Source organism: Cherax quadricarinatus, chromosome 10, assembly GCF_038502225.1.
Source record: "Cherax quadricarinatus isolate ZL_2023a chromosome 10, ASM3850222v1, whole genome shotgun sequence".
Lineage (NCBI taxonomy): Eukaryota > Metazoa > Arthropoda > Malacostraca > Decapoda > Parastacidae > Cherax > Cherax quadricarinatus.
In genome coordinates, this window is record NC_091301.1 from 25,765,061 (window position 1) to 25,785,617 (window position 20,557).

The 20,557-nt window shown below is 38.1% G+C and overlaps 1 protein-coding gene across 1 annotated transcript in view; it reads right to left on the reverse strand.

The window, feature by feature from the left end:
- The window catches only part of LOC128688009 (uncharacterized), a 54,299-nt gene extending 45,391 nt beyond the window's left edge, over positions 1-8,908 (reverse strand). The window contains exon 1 of the mRNA XM_053775669.2: positions 7,839-8,908. Within this exon, the coding sequence (XP_053631644.1) occupies positions 7,839-8,904 (1,066 nt within the window). The 5' untranslated portion in view covers positions 8,905-8,908. The remainder of the gene's footprint in view (positions 1-7,838) is intronic.
- Between the last annotated feature and the right edge of the window lie 11,649 nt (positions 8,909-20,557).

Consider the following 20,557-nt stretch of genomic DNA (forward strand, 5'->3'; position numbering starts at 1 on the left):
AAAATTATTTGTCCAGTGTATTATTAAATTCTTCCAAAATTCTATTAATTATAAATGGATCTAATTTATATAAACCAAAGGAAATATTCATATTATTTTCAAAACTGCTTTTTATGAAACAAGATTCAATTATATTCCTGTCGACCATGGACTTGCTTGATACTACTTTCTCAACTTTTTGAAAATCAATTGGATGGTTAAAATCTCTTACATGAATAAATAGAGCATTGGAATCTTGTCCAGTTCTAATGCTATATTTATGTTGTTTTAATCTTAGTTCGAGATTTTTACCAGTTTGACCGTAATAAACTTTATCGCAAATTTTACAAGGAATCTTATAGACACATCCATCAACATTTTGGGGGGAATTCTTTATCAAAAGTTTTTTTTACTGTATCAAGATTTTTGAATACAACTTTAATATTAAAAGTCTTAAGAAGAGAAGGCATATCAACCAAGTTTTCATGGTAAGGGAGAACCAACATATGTTTAGTTGAATAAGGCTGGTTGCCCCTTTTTGGATTATAAAAAGTGTTTCTAGCAACTTTAAAAGATTTATCAATTACATTTCTTGGGTATTTTAAATAATTACCTATTTCATAAATTTTGGATATTTCCTCATCTATGAACTCAGGACTACAAATTCGTAAAGCTCTCAAAAACATTGATGAGAAAACAGACAGTTTGACTCTATCTTGATGCGAGGAATAATAGTGGACATAGGAACAGTTATTTGTAGGTTTTCTGTAAATTTTAAATTTGAATTCATTATTACCCTTAATAATTAAAACATCTAGAAAAGGCAATGAGTTATTTTCTTCAAACTCAACAGTAAAGTTTATAGAATGGGCTAAGCTATTTAATTTTCCAAGAAAATGGTGTATATCTACATTTTTGGGCATAAGACACAAAATATCATCAACATATCTGAACCATTTAGCTTTATTAGGGAGGATTGTGTTAAGCAACCTTGTTTCAAAAAATTCCATGTATAGGTTACTAAGAACAGGTGAAAGAGGATTTCCCATTGCCATACCAAACTTCTGAGTGTAAAACTTATCATTAAATACAAATTTTGCATCAACAATGCAAAGTTTAATAAGTTTAATGATAGTAGGAACTGGCAATGGTAAATCATAGTTAACGACTTCTTCAGATAAGAAACTTAATAAATCATCAACAGGAACTTTCGTAAACAAGGAAGTAACATCAAAACTGACCATGTTAAAATCATTTAAGTCAGTCAAGGAGCTTAATTTATCAACCAAGTCTATGTTTTTAACATTAAAGTTAGAAATTTTGCCAACAATAGGGCTCAAAATATCAACAAGCCATTTGGATAATTTATATGAAACTGACCCTATGGAGCTAATAATTGGTCTGACTGGATTCCCTCATTGCCTTTTCTAGATGTTTTAATTATTAAGGGTAATAATGAATTCAAATTTAAAATTTACAGAAAACCTACAAATAACTGTTCCTATGTCCACTATTATTCCTCGCATCAAGATAGAGTCAAACTGTCTGTTTTCTCATCAATGTTTTTGAGAGCTTTACGAATTTGTAGTCCTGAGTTCATAGATGAGGAAATATCCAAAATTTATGAAATAGGTAATTATTTAAAATACCCAAGAAATGTAATTGATAAATCTTTTAAAGTTGCTAGAAACACTTTTTATAATCCAAAAAGGGGCAACCAGCCTTATTCAACTAAAAATATGTTGGTTCTCCCTTACCATGAAAACTTGGTTGATATGCCTTCTCTTCTTAAGACTTTTAATATTAAAGTTGTATTCAAAAATCTTGATACAGTAAAAAAACTTTTGATAAAGAATTCCCCCCAAAATGCTGATGGATGTGTCTATAAGATTCCTTGTAAAATTTGCGATAAAGTTTATTACAGTCAAACTGGTAAAAATCTCGAACTAAGATTAAAACAACAAATATAGCATTAGAACTGGACAAGATTCCAATGCTCTATTTATTCATGTAAGAGATTTTAACCATCCAATTGATTTTCAAAAAGTTGAGAAAGTAGTATCAAGCAAGTCCATGGTCGACAGGAATATAATTGAATCTTGTTTCATAAAAAGCAGTTTTGAAAATATGAATATTTCCTTTGGTTTATATAAATTAGATCTATTTATAATTAATAGAATTTGGGAAGAATTTAATAATACACTGGATAAATAATTTTAAAATTTTCTTGGGTAGAATAGCTTGGGGGTGAGTTGTGCAAAGGACCTATCCAAGTTGTCTCGCCGCGCGTCACGTGTTTAACCGTTGTGGGATCTGATAGTGAGGTGCTGGCCGGACCCCTTATATAGCTTCCTTGGATGCTTCACTTTCATAGTTCCTTGATAATGTGAGTAGTCACGAAAGCGCTTGGAATTTCTCTATTCTTTCAGAGTGGTTGTTTTGCATATTTTGAAATCACCTGTTTACTGTGATCTTATTGCATATATATATATATATATATATATATATATATATATATATATATATATATATATATATATATATATATATATAATATATATGTCGTACCGAATAGGCAGAACTTGCCATCTTGGCTTAAATAGCAACGTTCATCTTGCCATATAGGACAAGTGAAAATTTGTGTATGCAATAATTTCGCCAAAATTATTCTGAACCTAACGAAAAAAATATATTTGATTGTGTTTGTTTAGTACTAAATTATTGTAAACGTATTTAAAATATATTTAGTTGGGTTAGGCTAAAATAAATTGTTCTTGTTATAATAAGGTTAGGTAAGTTTTCTAAGATTCTTTTGGTGCAAAATTAAAAATTTTTGCATTAACATTAATGAAAAAAATATATCTTTAAACGTATAAGAGAAAATTTCAGAAAGTACTTAATTTTAAATGAGTTCTTGCTAAGTGACCAGTTTTACATATTCGGCACGACATATATACATATATATGTATATATATATATATATATATATATATATATATATATATATATATATATATATATATATATATGTCGTGCCGAATAGACAGAATTTGCCACCTTGGCTTAAATAGCAACGTTCATCTTGCCATATAGGACAAGTGAAAATTTGTGTATGCAATAATTTCGCCAAAATCATTCTGAACCTAACGAAAAAAATATATTTCACTGTGTTTGTTTAGTATTAAATTTCTGTAAACAAATCTAAAATATATTTAGTTGGGTTAGGCTAAAATAAATTGTTCTTGTTATAATAAGGTTAGGTAAGTTTTCTAAGATTCTTTTGGTGCAAAATTAAATTTTTTTATATTAACATTAATGAAAAAATATATCTTTAAACGTGTAAGAGAAAATTTTAGAACGGACTTAATTTTAAATGAGTTCTTGCCAATTGACCAGTTTTACATATTCGGCACGACACTCTAGTGTATATATATATATATATATATATATATATATATATATATATATATATATATATATATATATATATATATATATATATATATGTATATATATGTATATATATGAGTAGTGGGGGGGTTGAAGAGGGTTGGAATAGTTTTAAAAATGCAGTATTAGAATGTGGGGCAGAAGTTTGTGGATATAGGAAGGTGGGGGCAGGAGGAAGGAGGAGTGATTGGTGGAATGATGAAGTAAAGGGTGTGATAAAAGAGAAAAAGGTAGCTTATGAGAGGTTTTTACAAAGCAGAAGTGTTATAAGAAGAGCAGAGTATATGGAGAGTAAAAGAAAGGTAAAGAGAGTGGTGAGAGAGTGCAAAAGGAGAGCAGATGATAGAGTGGGAGAGGCACTGTCAAGAAATTTTAATGAAAATAAGAAAAAATTTTGGAGTGAGTTAAACAAGTTAAGAAAGCCTAGGGAAAATATGGATTTGTCAGTTAAAAATAGAGTATGGGAGTTAGTAGATGGGGAGATGGAGGTATTGGGTAGATGGCGAGAATATTTTGAGGAACTTTTAAATGTTAAGGAAGAAACAGAGGCAGTAATTTCATGCACTGGTCAGGGAGGTATACCATCTTTTAGGAGTGAAGAAGAGCAGAATGTAAGTGTGGGGGAGGTACGTGAGGCATTACGTAAAATGAAAGGGGGTAAAGCAGCTGGAACTGATGGGATCATGACAGAAATGTTAAAAGCAGGGGGGGATATAGTGTTGGAGTGGTTGGTACTTTTGTTTAATAAATGTATGAAAGAGGGGAAGGTACCTAGGGATTGGCGGAGAGCATGTATAGTCCCTTTATATAAAGGGAAAGGGGACAAAAGAGACTGTAAAAATTATAGAGGAATAAGCTTATTGAGTATACCAGGAAAAGTGTACGGTAGGGTTATAATTGAAAGAATTAGAGGTAAGACAGAATGTAGGATTGCGGATGAGCAAGGAGGTTTCAGAGTGGGTAGGGGATGTGTAGATCAAGTGTTTACATTGAAGCATATATGTGAACAGTATTTAGATAAAGGTAGGGAAGTTTTTATTGCATTTATGGATTTTGAAAAGGCATATGATAGAGTGGATAGAGGAGCAATGTGGCAGATGTTGCAAGTATATGGAATAGGTGGTAAGTTATTAAATGCTGTAAAGAGTTTTTATGAGGATAGTGAGGCTCAGGTTAGGGTGTGTAGAAGAGAGGGAGACTACTTCCCGGTAAAAGTAGGACTTAGACAGGGATGTGTAATGTCACCATGGTTGTTTAATATATTTATAGATGGGGTTGTAAAGGAAGTAAATGCTAGGGTGTTCGGGAGAGGGGTGGGATTAAATTTTGGGGAATCAAATTCAAAATGGGAATTGACACAGTTACTTTTTGCTGATGATACTGTGCTTATGGGAGATTCTAAAGAAAAATTGCAAAGGTTAGTGGATGAGTTTGGGAATGTGTGTAAAGGTAGAAAGTTGAAAGTGAACATAGAAAAGAGTAAGGTGATGAGGGTGTCAAATTATTTAGATAAAGAAAAATTGGATATCAAATTGGGGAGGAGTATGGAAGAAGTGAATGTTTTCAGATACTTGGGAGTTGACGTGTCGGCGGATGGATTTATGAAGGATGAGGTTAATCATAGAATTGATGAGGGAAAAAAGGTGAGTGGTGCGTTGAGGTATATGTGGAGTCAAAAAACGTTATCTATGGAGGCAAAGAAGGGAATGTATGAAAGTATAGTAGTACCAACACTCTTATATGGGTGTGAAGCTTGGGTGGTAAATGCAGTAGCGAGGAGACGGTTGGAGGCAGTGGAGATGTCCTGTTTAAGGGCAATGTGTGGTGTAAATATTATGCAGAAAATTCGGAGTGTGGAAATTAGGAGAAGGTGTGGAGTTAATAAAAGTATTAGTCAGAGGGCAGAAGAGGGGTTGTTGAGGTGGTTTGGTCATTTAGAGAGAATGGATCAAAGTAGAATGACATGGAAAGCATGTAAATCTATAGGGGAAGGAAGGCGGGGTAGGGGTCGTCCTCGAAAGGGTTGGAGAGAGGGGGTAAAGGAGGTTTTGTGGGCAAGGGGCTTGGACTTCCAGCAAGCGTGCGTGAGCGTGTTAGATAGGAGTGAATGGAGACGAATGGTACTTGGGACCTGACGATCTGTTGGAGTGTGAGCAGGGTAATATTTAGTGAAGGGATTCAGGGAAACCGGTTATTTTCATATAGTCGGACTTGAGTCCTGGAAATGGGAGGTACAGTGCCTGCACTTTAAAGGGGGGATTTGGGATATTGGCAGTTTGGAGGGATATGTTGTGTATCTTTATATGTGTATGCTTCTAGACTGTTGTATTCTGAGCACCTCTGCAAAAACAGTGATAATGTGCGAGTGTGGTGAAAGTGTTGAATGATGATGAAAGTATTTTCTTTTTGGGGATTTTCTTTCTTTTTTGGGTCACCCTGCCTCGGTGGGAGACGGCCGACTTGTTGAAAAAAAAAAAAAAAAAAAAAAAAAAAAAAAAAAATACATAACCGTGCCAAATAAGTAAAACTGGTCAATTAGCAAGAACTCATTTAAAATTAAGTCCTTTCTAAAATTTTCTCTTAACGTTTAAAGATATATATATTTTTTAATTTATGTTAATGTAAAAATTAATAATTTTGTACCAAAAGTACCTTAGAAAACTTACCTAACCTTATAATAACAAGCACAGTTTAATTTAGCATAAGTAAATATATTTTAGATAAGTTTACAATAATTTAATAATAAACAAACACAATGAAATATATTTTTTTCGTTAGGTTCAGAATGATTTTTGCGAAATTATTGCATGCACAAATTTTCGCTTGCCTTATTCGGCAAGAAGAGCGTTGCTGTTTAAGCCAAAATCGCAAGTTTTACTTATTCGGCACGACATTATATATATATATATATATATATATATATAAATATAATGTATATATATTATATATATATATATATATATATATATATATATATATATATTTTTTTTTTTTTTTTTTTTCAACAAGTTGGTCGTATCTCTTTAATCTTTTGTACCATATTATGTAATAAAATATACCTATTGGTAAAAAAGAATGAAAAGATGGGGTGGTAAGGGAAGTGAAATATTCAAACGGCTTCAGGAAGAAATCCAAATATTCTTCCTTGAAGCCTTTTTATCCACTTCTCCGAGGCTATGACGGGTTCGACAATTTGCACCAGAGGTGGACCCCAACTGTATAATGTATGTATACATATGCAAATAGCAGTTGGATGTTACTACTTTTAATTTTATACTTGTGGGCACACCATAGTCGACTGAACAGTAGTGACGTGTTTTTGGAACTCCTGAGGTAAAGTCAGATGTCCTTTTTCTGTGTAAAGTTCCTTAGTTTATTTCTAGTATTTTGATGCAAGTGGGGTTATCATCATCCTCACAGCTGTACAGTATTGTATGATGCTTCACATGGATACTTGTCTTCTCTTAAATTCAGAAAGCCTCTTTACTGTAACTTAAAACTTACATGTCTAGAACATATTTGTCTAAATGGATATAGGGCAGTGTAATTTTCTGTTGGTCATTTGTAAAACAAATTTTTCATTTATCGATGAGTGTCACCGTCGGAGTGGTGAGTACGAGTTGGAGTGCGAGATAGAGAGGGAAGAGGGAAATAAGGACGAGGAAAGGATGTCAAGGTGGAAAAATGACAATGAAAGAAGAAGGTATCTGTACACAAGATTATTTCATAAGAAATCATGAAGTAGCCTACCCTGTTATCTACTCCTCATGATGTCATGTTTTAAATTACTTCATTATGTATACTCGTTCCTTTACATCAATTGATGTATATGGAATCACAAGTACTATATATCCATCAATATCAATGATCTCTAAGGAAGTAATACAAGAAAATTAGAAGAAAAAGCTACTCAATGAAATAATCGTCGAGGATTGAAGTTATAATAGAAAATTGATTGACAATCTCTTGTTTACAGAATAAGAAAGGAAACTTCAAATAAGTCATGAATATGAGAGTATGTTTAATGGGTTTTGTGATGGGTTTTAAAGGTATTTATTATTATTTAAATTATGAAATTTACACAATTATATTAACCTAGTAAGCTTAATGAGAATCATATTAGCGTGGATCTAGCAAATCTTACTGCTAGTTAGCCTATATTAAGACTGACGACTAATCCTAGCACTAGCGCAAAAGTACACAAGATGTTACATGCTGGGTTAATGAGGGCACCGTCTGCAGGTGGCTTTGACAAATGGTCAAGTCATGCTCTCGTGTTTACGCAGCTAATTCTAAATCGTCAGTATCATGATAGGATGTCTGAATAACATCAGTGCTTTACAGGCATGCGTCCAAGACACGAAGGTGCAGATTAGCTAAGTTGATAGGGTGGAGCCAGGCAGACTGACCTGCCATTGCCCCAGCTTCCACTAAATCCAGAGTGAGGAACTTGGCCCGTTGGCTGGCCAGACCCCCCTCGTTGGCTTCGCAAGGGAGGTCGTCATCGGGAGGGCTGATGTCTGGATTGTTGTTTCCATTCTCATATGATCGGTCTGCATTGTCTGTCTGGGTGGGGTTGCTCTGGGAGTCAGAATCAAAAGTTTGGTTATCTAAAGGGGCGTCTGTACCTTGCACGGGGTTATCAACCATAATGAGGGGATTGAGGTTATCATCCAATTTGGGGCACAAGGCTGGCTGCATCATGAGTTTGTTGACCGTCCCTCCACCTTCATCTCTGCAGCTAACTAGCACGGCTTCTACCATGCCCATATTATCTGTGTTTATATTGTGGCCTGTGCTGTCACTACTAGACCAGCCACCTGCATCATAACTACCCACCTGCATTATATCTCCGTTACTTTCAACATCACTGACAATATCACTATAATTTCTCTCGTAACCACTACAACTATTTCTACTAGCACCAACAACACCATTATTCCCATTAGCACAACCATTATTTGAACCATCACCATCACTATCTGGGGGGAGAGTAAGGCCATAGTTGAGGGGCCCGTCACCAAACTGGAGGAAGGCAGCCGGAGGGGCCCGACCAGGGTTTGGGGAAAGTGGCGAGGGTGCCTCCCCTCTCCACGAAGGAGCCTCACAGTCTAGGGAATCCATACTGCGTCCCTCACTAACACCATCTCGGGATCTTTTATGAACGGGCGATTTAGGATCTCTTTTGCGGAAGTACGCAGCTATATCGGCATATGGCGTCTTACGTGGGGGTGGCTTCTGGGAAGTGACGTAGGCATTAGGCTGAGCATCAGATGTGGCATCGTCGGCATCTATGTAGTCTAGATCGGCCTCGTCTCGTTGCAATGGCGGGTCACCCCCACGATTGACAGAGGTGAGGCCCCCCGCTGGCCCGGTAAAGGCAGCCACAATATGTGAGCGCGGGGAGCGCAGGGCACGAGAAGGAAGCTCCTCGCAGGTCCGTCCATACACAATGGTTGGCTGCACTCCTCGCATCTCCCTGTAACAACATACAACAACATTAACATTGTAAAACAAACTGTAGAAATTCATAATAGCAATCTTTACATATTTATTTATTGCACTGTAATAAGGAGAAGCACAAAACTCGGAGGAGCATATAGTGCTTGAGGGACGGGAGTCAGTCAAATTAATTATATTCAGGGAAAGGGAGTGCAAGTCCAGTTCCTTGGATCAAGAGCATCCTCACCGACATCAGATTATGTACACACACACACATTATATATATATATATATATATATATATATATATATATATATATATATATATATATATATATATATATATATAAATATATATATATATGTGTGTGTGTCGTGCCGAATATGTAAAACTGGTCAATTAGCGAGAACTCATTTAAAATTAAGTCCTTTCTAAAATTTTCTCTTATACGTTTAAAGATATATTTTTTTTCATTAATGTTAGTGTAAAAAATTTTAATTTTGCTCCAAAAGAATCTTAGAAAACTTACCTAACCTTATTATAACAAGAACAATTTATTTTAGCATAACCCAACTAAATATATTTTAGATTTGTTTACAGTAATTTACTACTAAACAAACACAGTGAAATATATTTTTTTCGTTAGATTCAGAATGATTTTGGCGAAATTATTGCATACACAAATTTTCCCTTGTCCTATATGGCAAGATGAGCGTTGCTATTTAAGCCAAGATCGCAAGTTCTGCCTATTCAGCACGACATATATATATATATATATATATATATATATATATATATATATATATATATATATATATATATATATATATTTAACTTGAATCCATCTTAGCAAGAGGAATACTATACAATATTAAACTAGCGTTGTGTTGAGGATAAGCGAGTCTGGTTATTTTCTTCACGTGGAAATTACAAAGATTACAATTAACATCAAATAAATGAAAACTAACAGAAAAGAATTCAGTTCATAAAAAAATGTACAATTAAGTAAACATAAATACATCATTCGGTAAAAAATATGCATACTGTTGGTTACATATGAAGGGGAGAAAGGAAGAATTTTGCTCTGATATTTTTTAGTGTCCTGATTTCCATACAACTACTATATGGAATATAAATCAGCACAAATGTTGCAGTATGAGTAGCTAACATATGATAAAATCCTTTTTCATATGACAAATTATACCAACTAATGGATTATCAAGTATCTGCCAACTAATGGATTATCAAGTATCTGCCAACTAATGGGTTATCAAGTATCTGCCAACTAATGGGTTATCAAGTATCTGCCAACTAATGGATTATCAAGTATCTGCCAACTAATGGATTATCAAGTATCTGCCAACTAATGGATTATCAAGTATCTGCCAACTAATGGGTTATCAAGTATCTGCCAACTAATGGATTATCAAGTATCTGCCAACTAATGGGTTATCAAGTATCTGCCAACTAATGGGTTATCAAGTATTTGCCAACTAATGGATTATCAAGTATCTGCCAACTAATGGATTATCAAGTATCTGCCAACTAATGGATTATCAAGTATCTGCCAACTAATGGATTATCAAGTATCTGCCAACTAATGGGTTATCAAGTATCTGCCAACTAATGGATTATCAAGTATCTGCCAACTAATGGATTATCAAGTATCTGCTCTGAAGTCAGTTTTTGTCTTAAATTTTTCAGTTTTATACTCTAGGAAAGCTACCCCCCCCCCTCCTAGACCTCCCGCCTCATACGCATACCTTGATACCGGTGAGGACTCTTGGTATAAGGAACGGAACTATCGTCTTCTTCCTACCCGGGCCGGAAGTACCGGCAAACCTCTAATGAATGAATGTCTTCTTCCTTGGAACGAACTTGAATGCCTCCCATTATCCAAGTGCTGTAAGACTTCTATAGGTTTAGTGCTTCCTAGTGATTAAAATAAAAAGAAAATGAGGGGAATTAACAGATCTCCAGCTATCTTCAGGAGGAAGCTTGAAAAGTTCAAGTTAATTCCTGTACAACCAGGCTGTGGTGTGTACGTTAAGATAATGTGCGCCCAGCATGCAGTCTAACGTAACAATTCTCAGTGAACTTGTACTGCAATATACTGTTCTGTATTGTAAGTGAATTAATTAATACCTCTCACCTTCTTAGAACAAAAATATATTTTACTCATTTCGTTATTTTATGAACTAAGTTGTATCTATTTTTAAGTTCCTAGTGACACAATATATTAAACCTTTGATAACAAAAACAAAAGTAAATTTTAAGGCTAAGTTTTGCCCGAAATGCTATGTATCGTCTGGACCTTCAGATTGTTGTAAGCTTTATATACAGTAATTCTGAAACAAACATTTGTATTTTAATAAATTTATTGATAAGGCCGTCCACCAGGAGTCTTGATCTGAAACCGACGTCTACAGATAATGGTTGCTACAGTCACCGTGTCTTGCTTTTAAGTACAAATTTTACGACCGGATTTGAAGAATTAAGTTGTTACCCTCCTCCAGAAAAATATAAAAATCCGAAAGCCAAAATAAAATATCAATTAAAAGACCCTTCTAGGGAAGGAGGGCATAATGATGCAGGTGAAGAGACTTTGGTCCATGAAACTGAAGCTACCCTCTTCTTGAATTAAATCTGATTACCTCAAATTTCCGAGGTGCTATATGACCCTAAGGATTTAGCACTTCCCCATGGAAATAATAAGTGATGATAAGTACAGAGTAATGTGAAAAGGAAAGTGAATGCAAAAACTAGATATGGAAGAGAACCTGGGAAGATAAACACTTGGGAATTTTTTTTTTACATAATTTCATAAATGTAGAACAATATGAATAATATAATATTTTCATATTAAAATGTGATGCTATTTGGACCCTTCGAGAAATTTTTAAGTGAAGGGGGGTGTGGAAGAGACTGACACCGGGGAGGAGACGCCATTTTGAATGTGTGAACACTGGTTGTAATGGGAAATTCTGTGAATAATTGGGCATTCTCGGAGGCTTAATGGGGTGTATCGGTCTCAATTCGTAATTTAGAAATTGCTGACACGTTCTTGCTGAAGAATTGGGACATGAAATTAGCGGGACCTCAAGAATTGCGTGTGTAGGACGAAAATAGAGGACTTCAATGAATCCTTCCCAACAACAAGCCTTAACTAAATGCCTACCCACAATGTACAGTAGTTTTTACATTGGCTATCGTAAATTCTAGCTGTTTGGGGCTAGGTTAGGGTGTGTTCCATCAGCAATGCCTTCCAGTAATTAAATGGTAAGTAGTAATACAAAGTTCTTTTTAATAACATTAATAATTTATGTACAGTAATTATATTCTGTGTTCCCAGCAAACCTAATCCTATACAGTACACTAAACTTCAATACACCAGAGTAGCTGGTTTTAATTTTATAATTAATTTAATGTCAGGGCTAGTTTTTTTGTGAAAGTGGTGAAGAAGTGGGCAGTCGAAGGAGTCGCAGTTCAGTGACCTACTGTGACTTAAGTCTCACTTACCTCAACCAAATTACTTGCAGGTAATAATTCAGGTAATGCCTTGTAAATCTCCTGCAGGTGATTTGTAATAATAATAATAATAATAATAATAATAATAATAATAATAATAATAATAATAATAATAATAATTTTCACAAACAATGCAGGTTCTCATGATAGGATCGATAATGAGAACTTCAAAACTAGGAACGCCAAGCCCATGATGATTCTCTTCAAATCGCTTGTGCTCTCTAGGCTGGAATACTGCTGTACACTAGCGGCCCCCTTCAAGGCTGGCGACATTGCAGACCTGGAGAGTGTACAAAGAACTTTCACGGCACACATAAGTACCATAAGGCACCTAAATTACTTGGAAAGGTTGAAGGTCCTTGATCTGTATTCCCTGGAATGCAGGCGAGAGAGATACACGATAATATACACTTGGAAGGTCCTGGAGGGACTGGTACCAAACCTGCACACAAAAATCAGTCACTAAGAAAGCAAAAGACTCGGCAGGAGATGCAACATTCCCCCGATGAAAAGCAGGAGCGCCACGAGTACATTGAGAGACAACACAATAAGTGTCCGGGGCCCAAGACTGTTTAACTGCCTCCCAGCATACATAAGGGGGATTATCAATAGACCCCTGGCTGTCTTTAAGAAGGCACTGGACAGGCACCTAAAATCAGTACCTGACCAACCGGGCTGTGGTGCGTACGTCAGCTTGCGTGCGGCGAGCAGTAACAGCCTGGTTGACCAGACCCTGATTCACCATGAGGCCTGGTCTCAGACCGAGCCGTGGGGGCGTTGACCCCCGAAACCCTCTCCAGGTAAACAGCGTACAATTACAAATATCCAGTAGTGAAAAGGAAAGTGAATGCAAAAACTGGATATGGAAGACAACCTGAGAAGATAAACACTGCAGACAATGTACAAATAGAAACATCTAGCAGTTGGCATTACAACAGGCACTTCGCCAGAACTACTATTACACACAACAACATACTGCCCACAGTAATGAAACAACACATGGAAAGAGTGACAATACACTATGTGGAGCTTGACTTAAAGCTCTACATAGATCGAAAGTCACAATAAATTTAGGCTTACTCTACACTTGCGTCTTTTATTCACAGCCTAAGTAATGCTTCCAGAAACTTTAACAAAGAATGCAGTATGACTTTATACACAGTTTAAGCCTACTTAGGGTACGCGGCACCAACACGGTGCCCACACCTGATCAAGAATATAAAGAAATTCAAAAGATCCAAGACTAGTAATGTGACTTTTATGTTAACTGAGGGACGATGAACGATGAGAGACTTTAAGAACTTTAACAACTGTAGAAGAAAAGAAGACCTGAAGAGCCATGAAAATGACGTACAAAATTCACAGGAGACTAGAGAGATTGGATAAGGAGGGGCACTTAAGATGGGTGGAAAAGAAGCCAGGGTGTATGTACATAGCTGAAAAAGCAAATGAGCCACAAAAACGATAGTAAAATCAATTTTAAATCTCAGGACAGGAAGTGGAATAAAGTAGAAAAGGTTTTAGATAAAAACTTCATGCACAGTTTCAAGAGTAGGTATGATATGGTCCTTGGAGCCAGAAATCTGTAAAGCTTGCAGAGTTAATATGTGATTCGATCCGTACAAGCAACTAGGTCATTACATACCGTACACACACAAGAGCGTTCACGTACACTAATGACAGCTCTACCCACTTAATCTGTCCTTTGCCTTTCCAACGTCCTAAACGAGAAGCCAGTGAAAGCGACGTGAAATGCACAATTAAAACCTGGTGAGGTAATCCGCCCATTTAACATAACCAGCCTATCAACATTCACTCGTCGTCTAAACGGAGCTCTCGCAACACAAAAAAGCACGGCCTTCGCGGGATCACATTGGCGACACACAAAACACTAACTTCAATATGCGTGTCTGCAGTGCATTGCTGTGGTCAAGACCAATAATAAGAGAAATGACTCGTGAAAACCACAACTTTCACTTACCATTACGAAATATACAAACACTCAAGGCACCACAAAACGACACTATCAATTGTCACTATCAGTACACTACCATACCGAAGCACAATATACTGTCAACACTACACTACACAATCACAACACAATGTCACCATCATGACACCACAAGTCCAGTCACCACAACAAAACAATACAGTATTTTCCATACAAGAAGAGCATCGTCGGACCTTCAGACTAAACACAACTTTGCAATATTATTAAATTTCTCGACTAGATAAACACTGCATTTCATTCCAGGAAAAATTACCGTAAACTTATAATACTTATTTCTTTATTCACAAACGTCTTTGGTTAAAAATATATTTAGGCTTCAAATATATTTTAGGCTTCAATCTAGGTTTAAGCTATTCATCAGAATTTACCCTTTACAGTCTGTTTAATCTGCATAATTATATATTATATTCTGAAGTGTGCTGTTAACGAACTTTTATTTTTTCTAGACTAAAGTCTCGACTTCCTTGTAAGGACGTGAGTACAGGATATTCTAATCGAGGAACACAAAGATTTTGAAAATTATCACCAATTGTGTAGCAGCTTTGTCTGCCTACATTTTTCTATCTTGTATGTTGTAATAATGTCCTCTATCTTTGTGCTCTTGTGTCTTGAGTTCAAATGCTAGCAGGGTTTTTATAGCCTATCTTCCAAAGATCTAACACCAACTAGGTAAACTTCTAAACCTTCATAGTTTTCTTGGCGTGTTTAATTTTGTATGGGCCCCAAGCCCCCGCATCGTATTTTAGGCTTGCTCAGGTACTTGCTCCGTAATATCGTCAATGATGCTCTAAGTTCCTGAATGCCATTATAATGACTGTTAATGTGGCGTGAGCTGCCACCATTCGTCGGGGACGGATTGGTGTTACACACCCAGATCTGTCTCACTGCTTGAGTTTGTGAACCACTTTTCGCTCATGTGGTACAATTTATCCGGTTTCCTGCATCTCGCCCATTTACATCACATTTGCATATGAATACGAGTAGTTACTATTTTGGTCATTCCTGTAGCCGGCCAAGGTTGTTTTCTAAGTTTTTTTTTTTCAGATCCTGTCTGTTCGGAATATCTCATTATCTTAGCGTAGTTTGTAAACATTAATATGTATGATTCTAAACCTCCTGGAAGGTGGAAGGAGTCTCAGGACTGACCCTTGTAAAGCAACGCTGATGACATTCACTCATTCTGATACTATCTTTCTACGTGACTGTTTATACTGCTTATATATTCCTTTACTAAGTTTAACTTTTACTTTTGTATTGATTATCTTTATAGCTTATGAACTGGTCTGCTGTGTGTTATAATGCTGAAAGTCTTGTTACCCATTTAGGAACATGCAGTCAGCCTATCCTTCACTCTCTAATTTTCTAGTGTTTACCTGGAGTTTACCTGGAGAGAGTTCCGGGGGCCAACGCCCCCGCGGCCCGGTCTGTGACCAGGCCTCCTGGTGGATCAGAGCCTGATCAACCAGGCTGTTGCTGCTGGCTGCACGCAAACCAACGTACGAGCCACAGCCCGGCTGATCAGGAACTGACTTTAGGTGCTTGTCCAGTGCCAGCTTGAAGACTGCCAGGGGTCTGTTGGTAATCCCCCTTATGTGTGCTGGGAGGCAGTTGAACAGTCTCGGGCCCCTGACACTTATTGTATGGTCTCTTAACGTGCTAGTGACACCCCTGCTTTTCATTGGGGGGATGGTGCATCGTCTGCCAAGTCTTTTGCTTTCGTAGTGAGTGATTTTCGTGTGCAAGTTCGGTACTAGTCCCTCTAGGATTTTCCAGGTGTATATAATCATGTATCTCTCCCTCCTGCGTTCCAGGGAATACAGGTTTAGGAACCTCAAGCGCTCCCAGTAATTGAGGTGTTTTATCTCCGTTATGCGCGCCGTGAAAGTTCTCTGTACATTTTCTAGGTCGGCAATTTCACCTGCCTTGAAAGGTGCTGTTAGTGTGCAGCAATATTCCAGCCTAGATAGAACAAGTGACCTGAAGAGTGTCATCATGAGCTTGGCCTCCCTAGTTTTGAAGGTTCTCATTATCCATCCTGTCATTTTTCTAGCAGATGCGATTGATACAATGTTATGGTCCTTGAAGGTGAGATCCTCCGACATAATCACTCCCAGGTCTTTGACGTTGGTGTTTCGCTCTATTTTGTGGCCAGAATTTGTTTTGTACTCTGATGAAGATTTAATTTCCTCATGTTTACCATATCTGAGTAATTGAAATTTCTCATCGTTGAACTTCATATTGTTTTCTGCAGCCCACTGAAAGATTTGGTTGATGTCCGCCTGGAGCCTTGCAGTGTCTGCAATGGAAGACACTGTCATGCAGATTCGGGTGTCATCTGCAAAGGAAGACACGGTGCTGTGGCTGACATCCTTGTCTATGTCGGATATGAGGATGAGGAACAAGATGGGAGCGAGTACTGTGCCTTGTGGAACAGAGCTTTTCACCGTAGCTGCCTCGGACTTTACTCTGTTGACGACTACTCTCTGTGTTCTGTTAGTGAGGAAATTATAGATCCATCGACCGACTTTTCCTGTTATTCCTTTAGCACGCATTTTGTGCGCTATTACGCCATGGTCACACTTGTCGAAGGCTTTTGCAAAGTCTGTATATATTACATCTGCATTCTTTTTGTCTTCTAGTGCATTTAGGACCTTGTCGTAGTGATCCAGTAGTTGAGACAGACAGGAGCGACCTGTTCTAAACCCATGTTGCCCTGGGTTGTGTAACTGATGGGTTTCTAGATGGGTGGTGATCTTGCTTCTTAGGACCCTTTCAAAGATTTTTATGATATGGGATGTTAGTGCTATTGGTCTGTAGTTCTTTGCTGTTGCTTTACTGCCCCCTTTGTGGAGTGGGGCTATGTCTGTTGTTTTTAGTAACTGTGGGACGACCCCCGTGTCCATGCTCCCTCTCCATAGGATGGAAAAGGCTCGTGATAGGGGCTTCTTGCAGTTCTTGATGAACACAGAGTTCCATGAGTCTGGCCCTGGGGCAGAGTGCATGGGCATGTCATTTATCGCCTGTTCGAAGTCATTTGGCGTCAGGATAACATCGGATAGGCTTGTGTTAATCAAATTTTGTGGCTCTCTCATAAAAAATTCATTTTGATCTTCGACTCTCAGTCTGGTTAGCGGCTTGCTAAAAACTGAGTCATATTGGGACTTGAGTAGCTCACTCATTTCCTTGCTGTCATCTGTGTAGGACCCATCTTGTTTAAGTAGGGGCCCAATACTGGACGTTGTTCTCGATTTTGATTTGGCATAGGAGAAGAAATACTTTGGGTTTCTTTCGATTTCATTTATGGCTTTTAGTTCTTCCCGCGATTCCTGACTCCTAAAGGATTCTTTTAGCTTAAGTTCGATGCTTGCTATTTCTCTGACCAGTGTCTCCCTACGCATTTCAGATATATTGACCTCTTTTAGCCGCTCTGTTATTCTTTTCCGTCGCCTGTAAAGGGAGCGCCTGTCTCTTTCTATTTTATATCTACTCCTCCTTTTTCTTAGAGGAATAAGCCTTGTGCATACATCGAGTGCCACCGAGTTAATCTGTTCTAGGCATAAGTTGGAGTCTGTGTTGCTTAGTATATCTTCCCAGCTTATATCGGTTAGGACTTGGTTTACTTGGTCCCACTTTATGTTTTTGTTATTGAAGTTGAATTTGGTGAATGCTCCCTCGTGACTAGTCTCATTATGTCGGTCTGGGGCTCCACGCATACATGTCTGAACCTCAATTATGTTGTGATCTTCTGAGTATATTGTTTTTGATATGGTGACATTTCTTATCAGATCATCATTGTTAGTGAAGATGAGGTCTAGTGTATTCTCCAGTCTAGTAGGCTCTATTATTTTCTGGTTTAAATTGAATTTTGTGCAGAGATTTAAAAGCTCGTTTGAGTGTGAGTTTTCATCAGAGCTGCCTCCTGGTGTTATTACTGCAACAATATTATTTGCTATATTCCTCCATTTTAGGTGCCTTAAGTTGAAATCCCCCAGGAGCAAGATGTTGGGTGCAGGAGCTGGAAGATTTTCCAGACAGTGGTCAATTTTTAACAGCTGTTCCTGGAATTGCTGGGATGTTGCATCCGGAGGCTTGTAGACTACCACAACGACTAGGTTTTGGTTCTCGACCTTTACTGCTAAAACTTCCACTATATCATTTGAGGCATTAAGCAGTGCTGTGCAAACAAGTGACTCTGCAATGTACAGGCCAACCCCCCCCCCCCTTTTGTCTGTTCACTCTGTCACATCTGTATAGGTTGTAACCTGGGATCCATATTTCGTTGTCCAAGTGATCCTTTATGTGGGTCTCAGTGAAAGCCGCGAACATTGCCTTTGCCTCTGCAAGCAGTCCACGGATGAAAGGTATTTTGTTGTTTGTTGCTGGCTTTAGACCCTGTATCATACTTATATCAGATTGATGAGACAGGGCTTTCCGAGATATCTCTGAAACCTAGATAAATCTTCTAAGCTCACATTTTCATATAATTCTAGAGGTGCATATTTCCATAAGAGAGGCCATGTGTACAAGGATGTAAGTTGATTGTGGGGGGTGACAAACATAACAATGAGGGCGCCACCTGCCCAACGGTACACTCCCGACCATTGTCTCTCCTGCTCCCATGTAATATACACCGCCACACATACCTCACTACCTCATGCATTATGTATGGCCCATATTCCCCCCCCTGCTTCGTTATACAGTAAATAAACCAAGCGATTGCATATTCCGTGAAGTGACAAGGTGTTAGTGGCCTAGTACAAGTGTTTGGTGAGGGTGAGGGAGGACAATTTGTTGGTGTGTTAGGTTTATAGCCCATAACCTGCGCATGAGTCATTAAGACTGCATAAGGATTAAACTCTCACGTGTACATACGTTTGTGTGTGTGTGTGTACTCACCTAATTGTGGTTGCAGGGGTCAAGACTCAGCTCCTGGCCCCGCCTCTTCACTGACCGCGACTGGTCCTCCCTCTCCCTGCTCCATGAGCTTTATCATACCTCGTCTTAAAACTATGTATGGTTCCTGCTTCCACTACATTTGCCAGACTATTCCACTTCCTAACAACTCTGTGGCTGAATACTTCCTAACATCCCTTTGACTCATCTGAGATAAGATAAGATAAGATAAGATTTCGTTCGGATTTTTAACCCCGGAGGGTTAGCCACCCAGGATAACCCAAGAAAGTCAGTGCGTCATCGAGGACTGTCTAACTTATTTCCATTGGGGTCCTTAATCTTGTCCCCCAGGATGCGACCCACACCAGTCGACTAACACCCAGGTACCTATTTACTGCTAGGTGAACAGGACAACAGGTGTAAGGAAACGTGTCGAAATGTTTCCACCCGCCGGGAATCGAACCCGGGCCCACCGTGTGTGAAGCGGGAGCTTTAGCCACCAGGCCACCGGGCCACTGCGTCTTCATTATTATTATAATCAAAAAGAAGCGCTAAGCCACAAGGGCTATACAGCTCTGAGTCTTCAGCTTCCAATTGTGACCCCTTGTTTCTGTGTCCCATTTCTGGAACATCCTGTCTCTGTCCACCTTGTCTATTCCACGCAGTATTTTGTATGTCGTTATCATGTCTCCCCTGACTCTTCTGTCCTCCAGTGTCGTCAGGTCGATTTCCCTTAACCTCTCTTCGTAGGACATTCCCCTTAGCTCTGGAACCAGCCTTGTCGCAAACCTTTGCACTTTCTCTAATTTCTTGACGTGTTTGACCAGGTGTGGGTTCCAAACTGGTCCTACGTACTCCAGTATGGGCCTCACGTACAGTGTATAAAGTCTTGAACGATTCCTTACTGAGGTACCGGAACGCTATTCTCAGGTTTACCAGGCGCCCATATGCCGCAGCAGTTATCTGGTTAATGCGTGCTTCTGGCGACGTACTCGGTATTATACTCACCCCTCGATCTTTGTCCTTGAGTGAAGTTTGCAGTCTTTGGCCGCCTAGCCCTTCTCCGATCTTCATGACTTTGCATTTGGCAGGGTTAAATTCTAGGAGCCAGTTGCTGGACCACGCGTCCAGCCTGTCCAGGTCTCTTTGCAGACTGGTCTGGTCCGCATCTGATTTAATTCTCCTCATTAATTTCACATCATCTGCAAACAGGGACACTTCTGAGTCTATCCCTTCCGTCATGTCGTTCACAT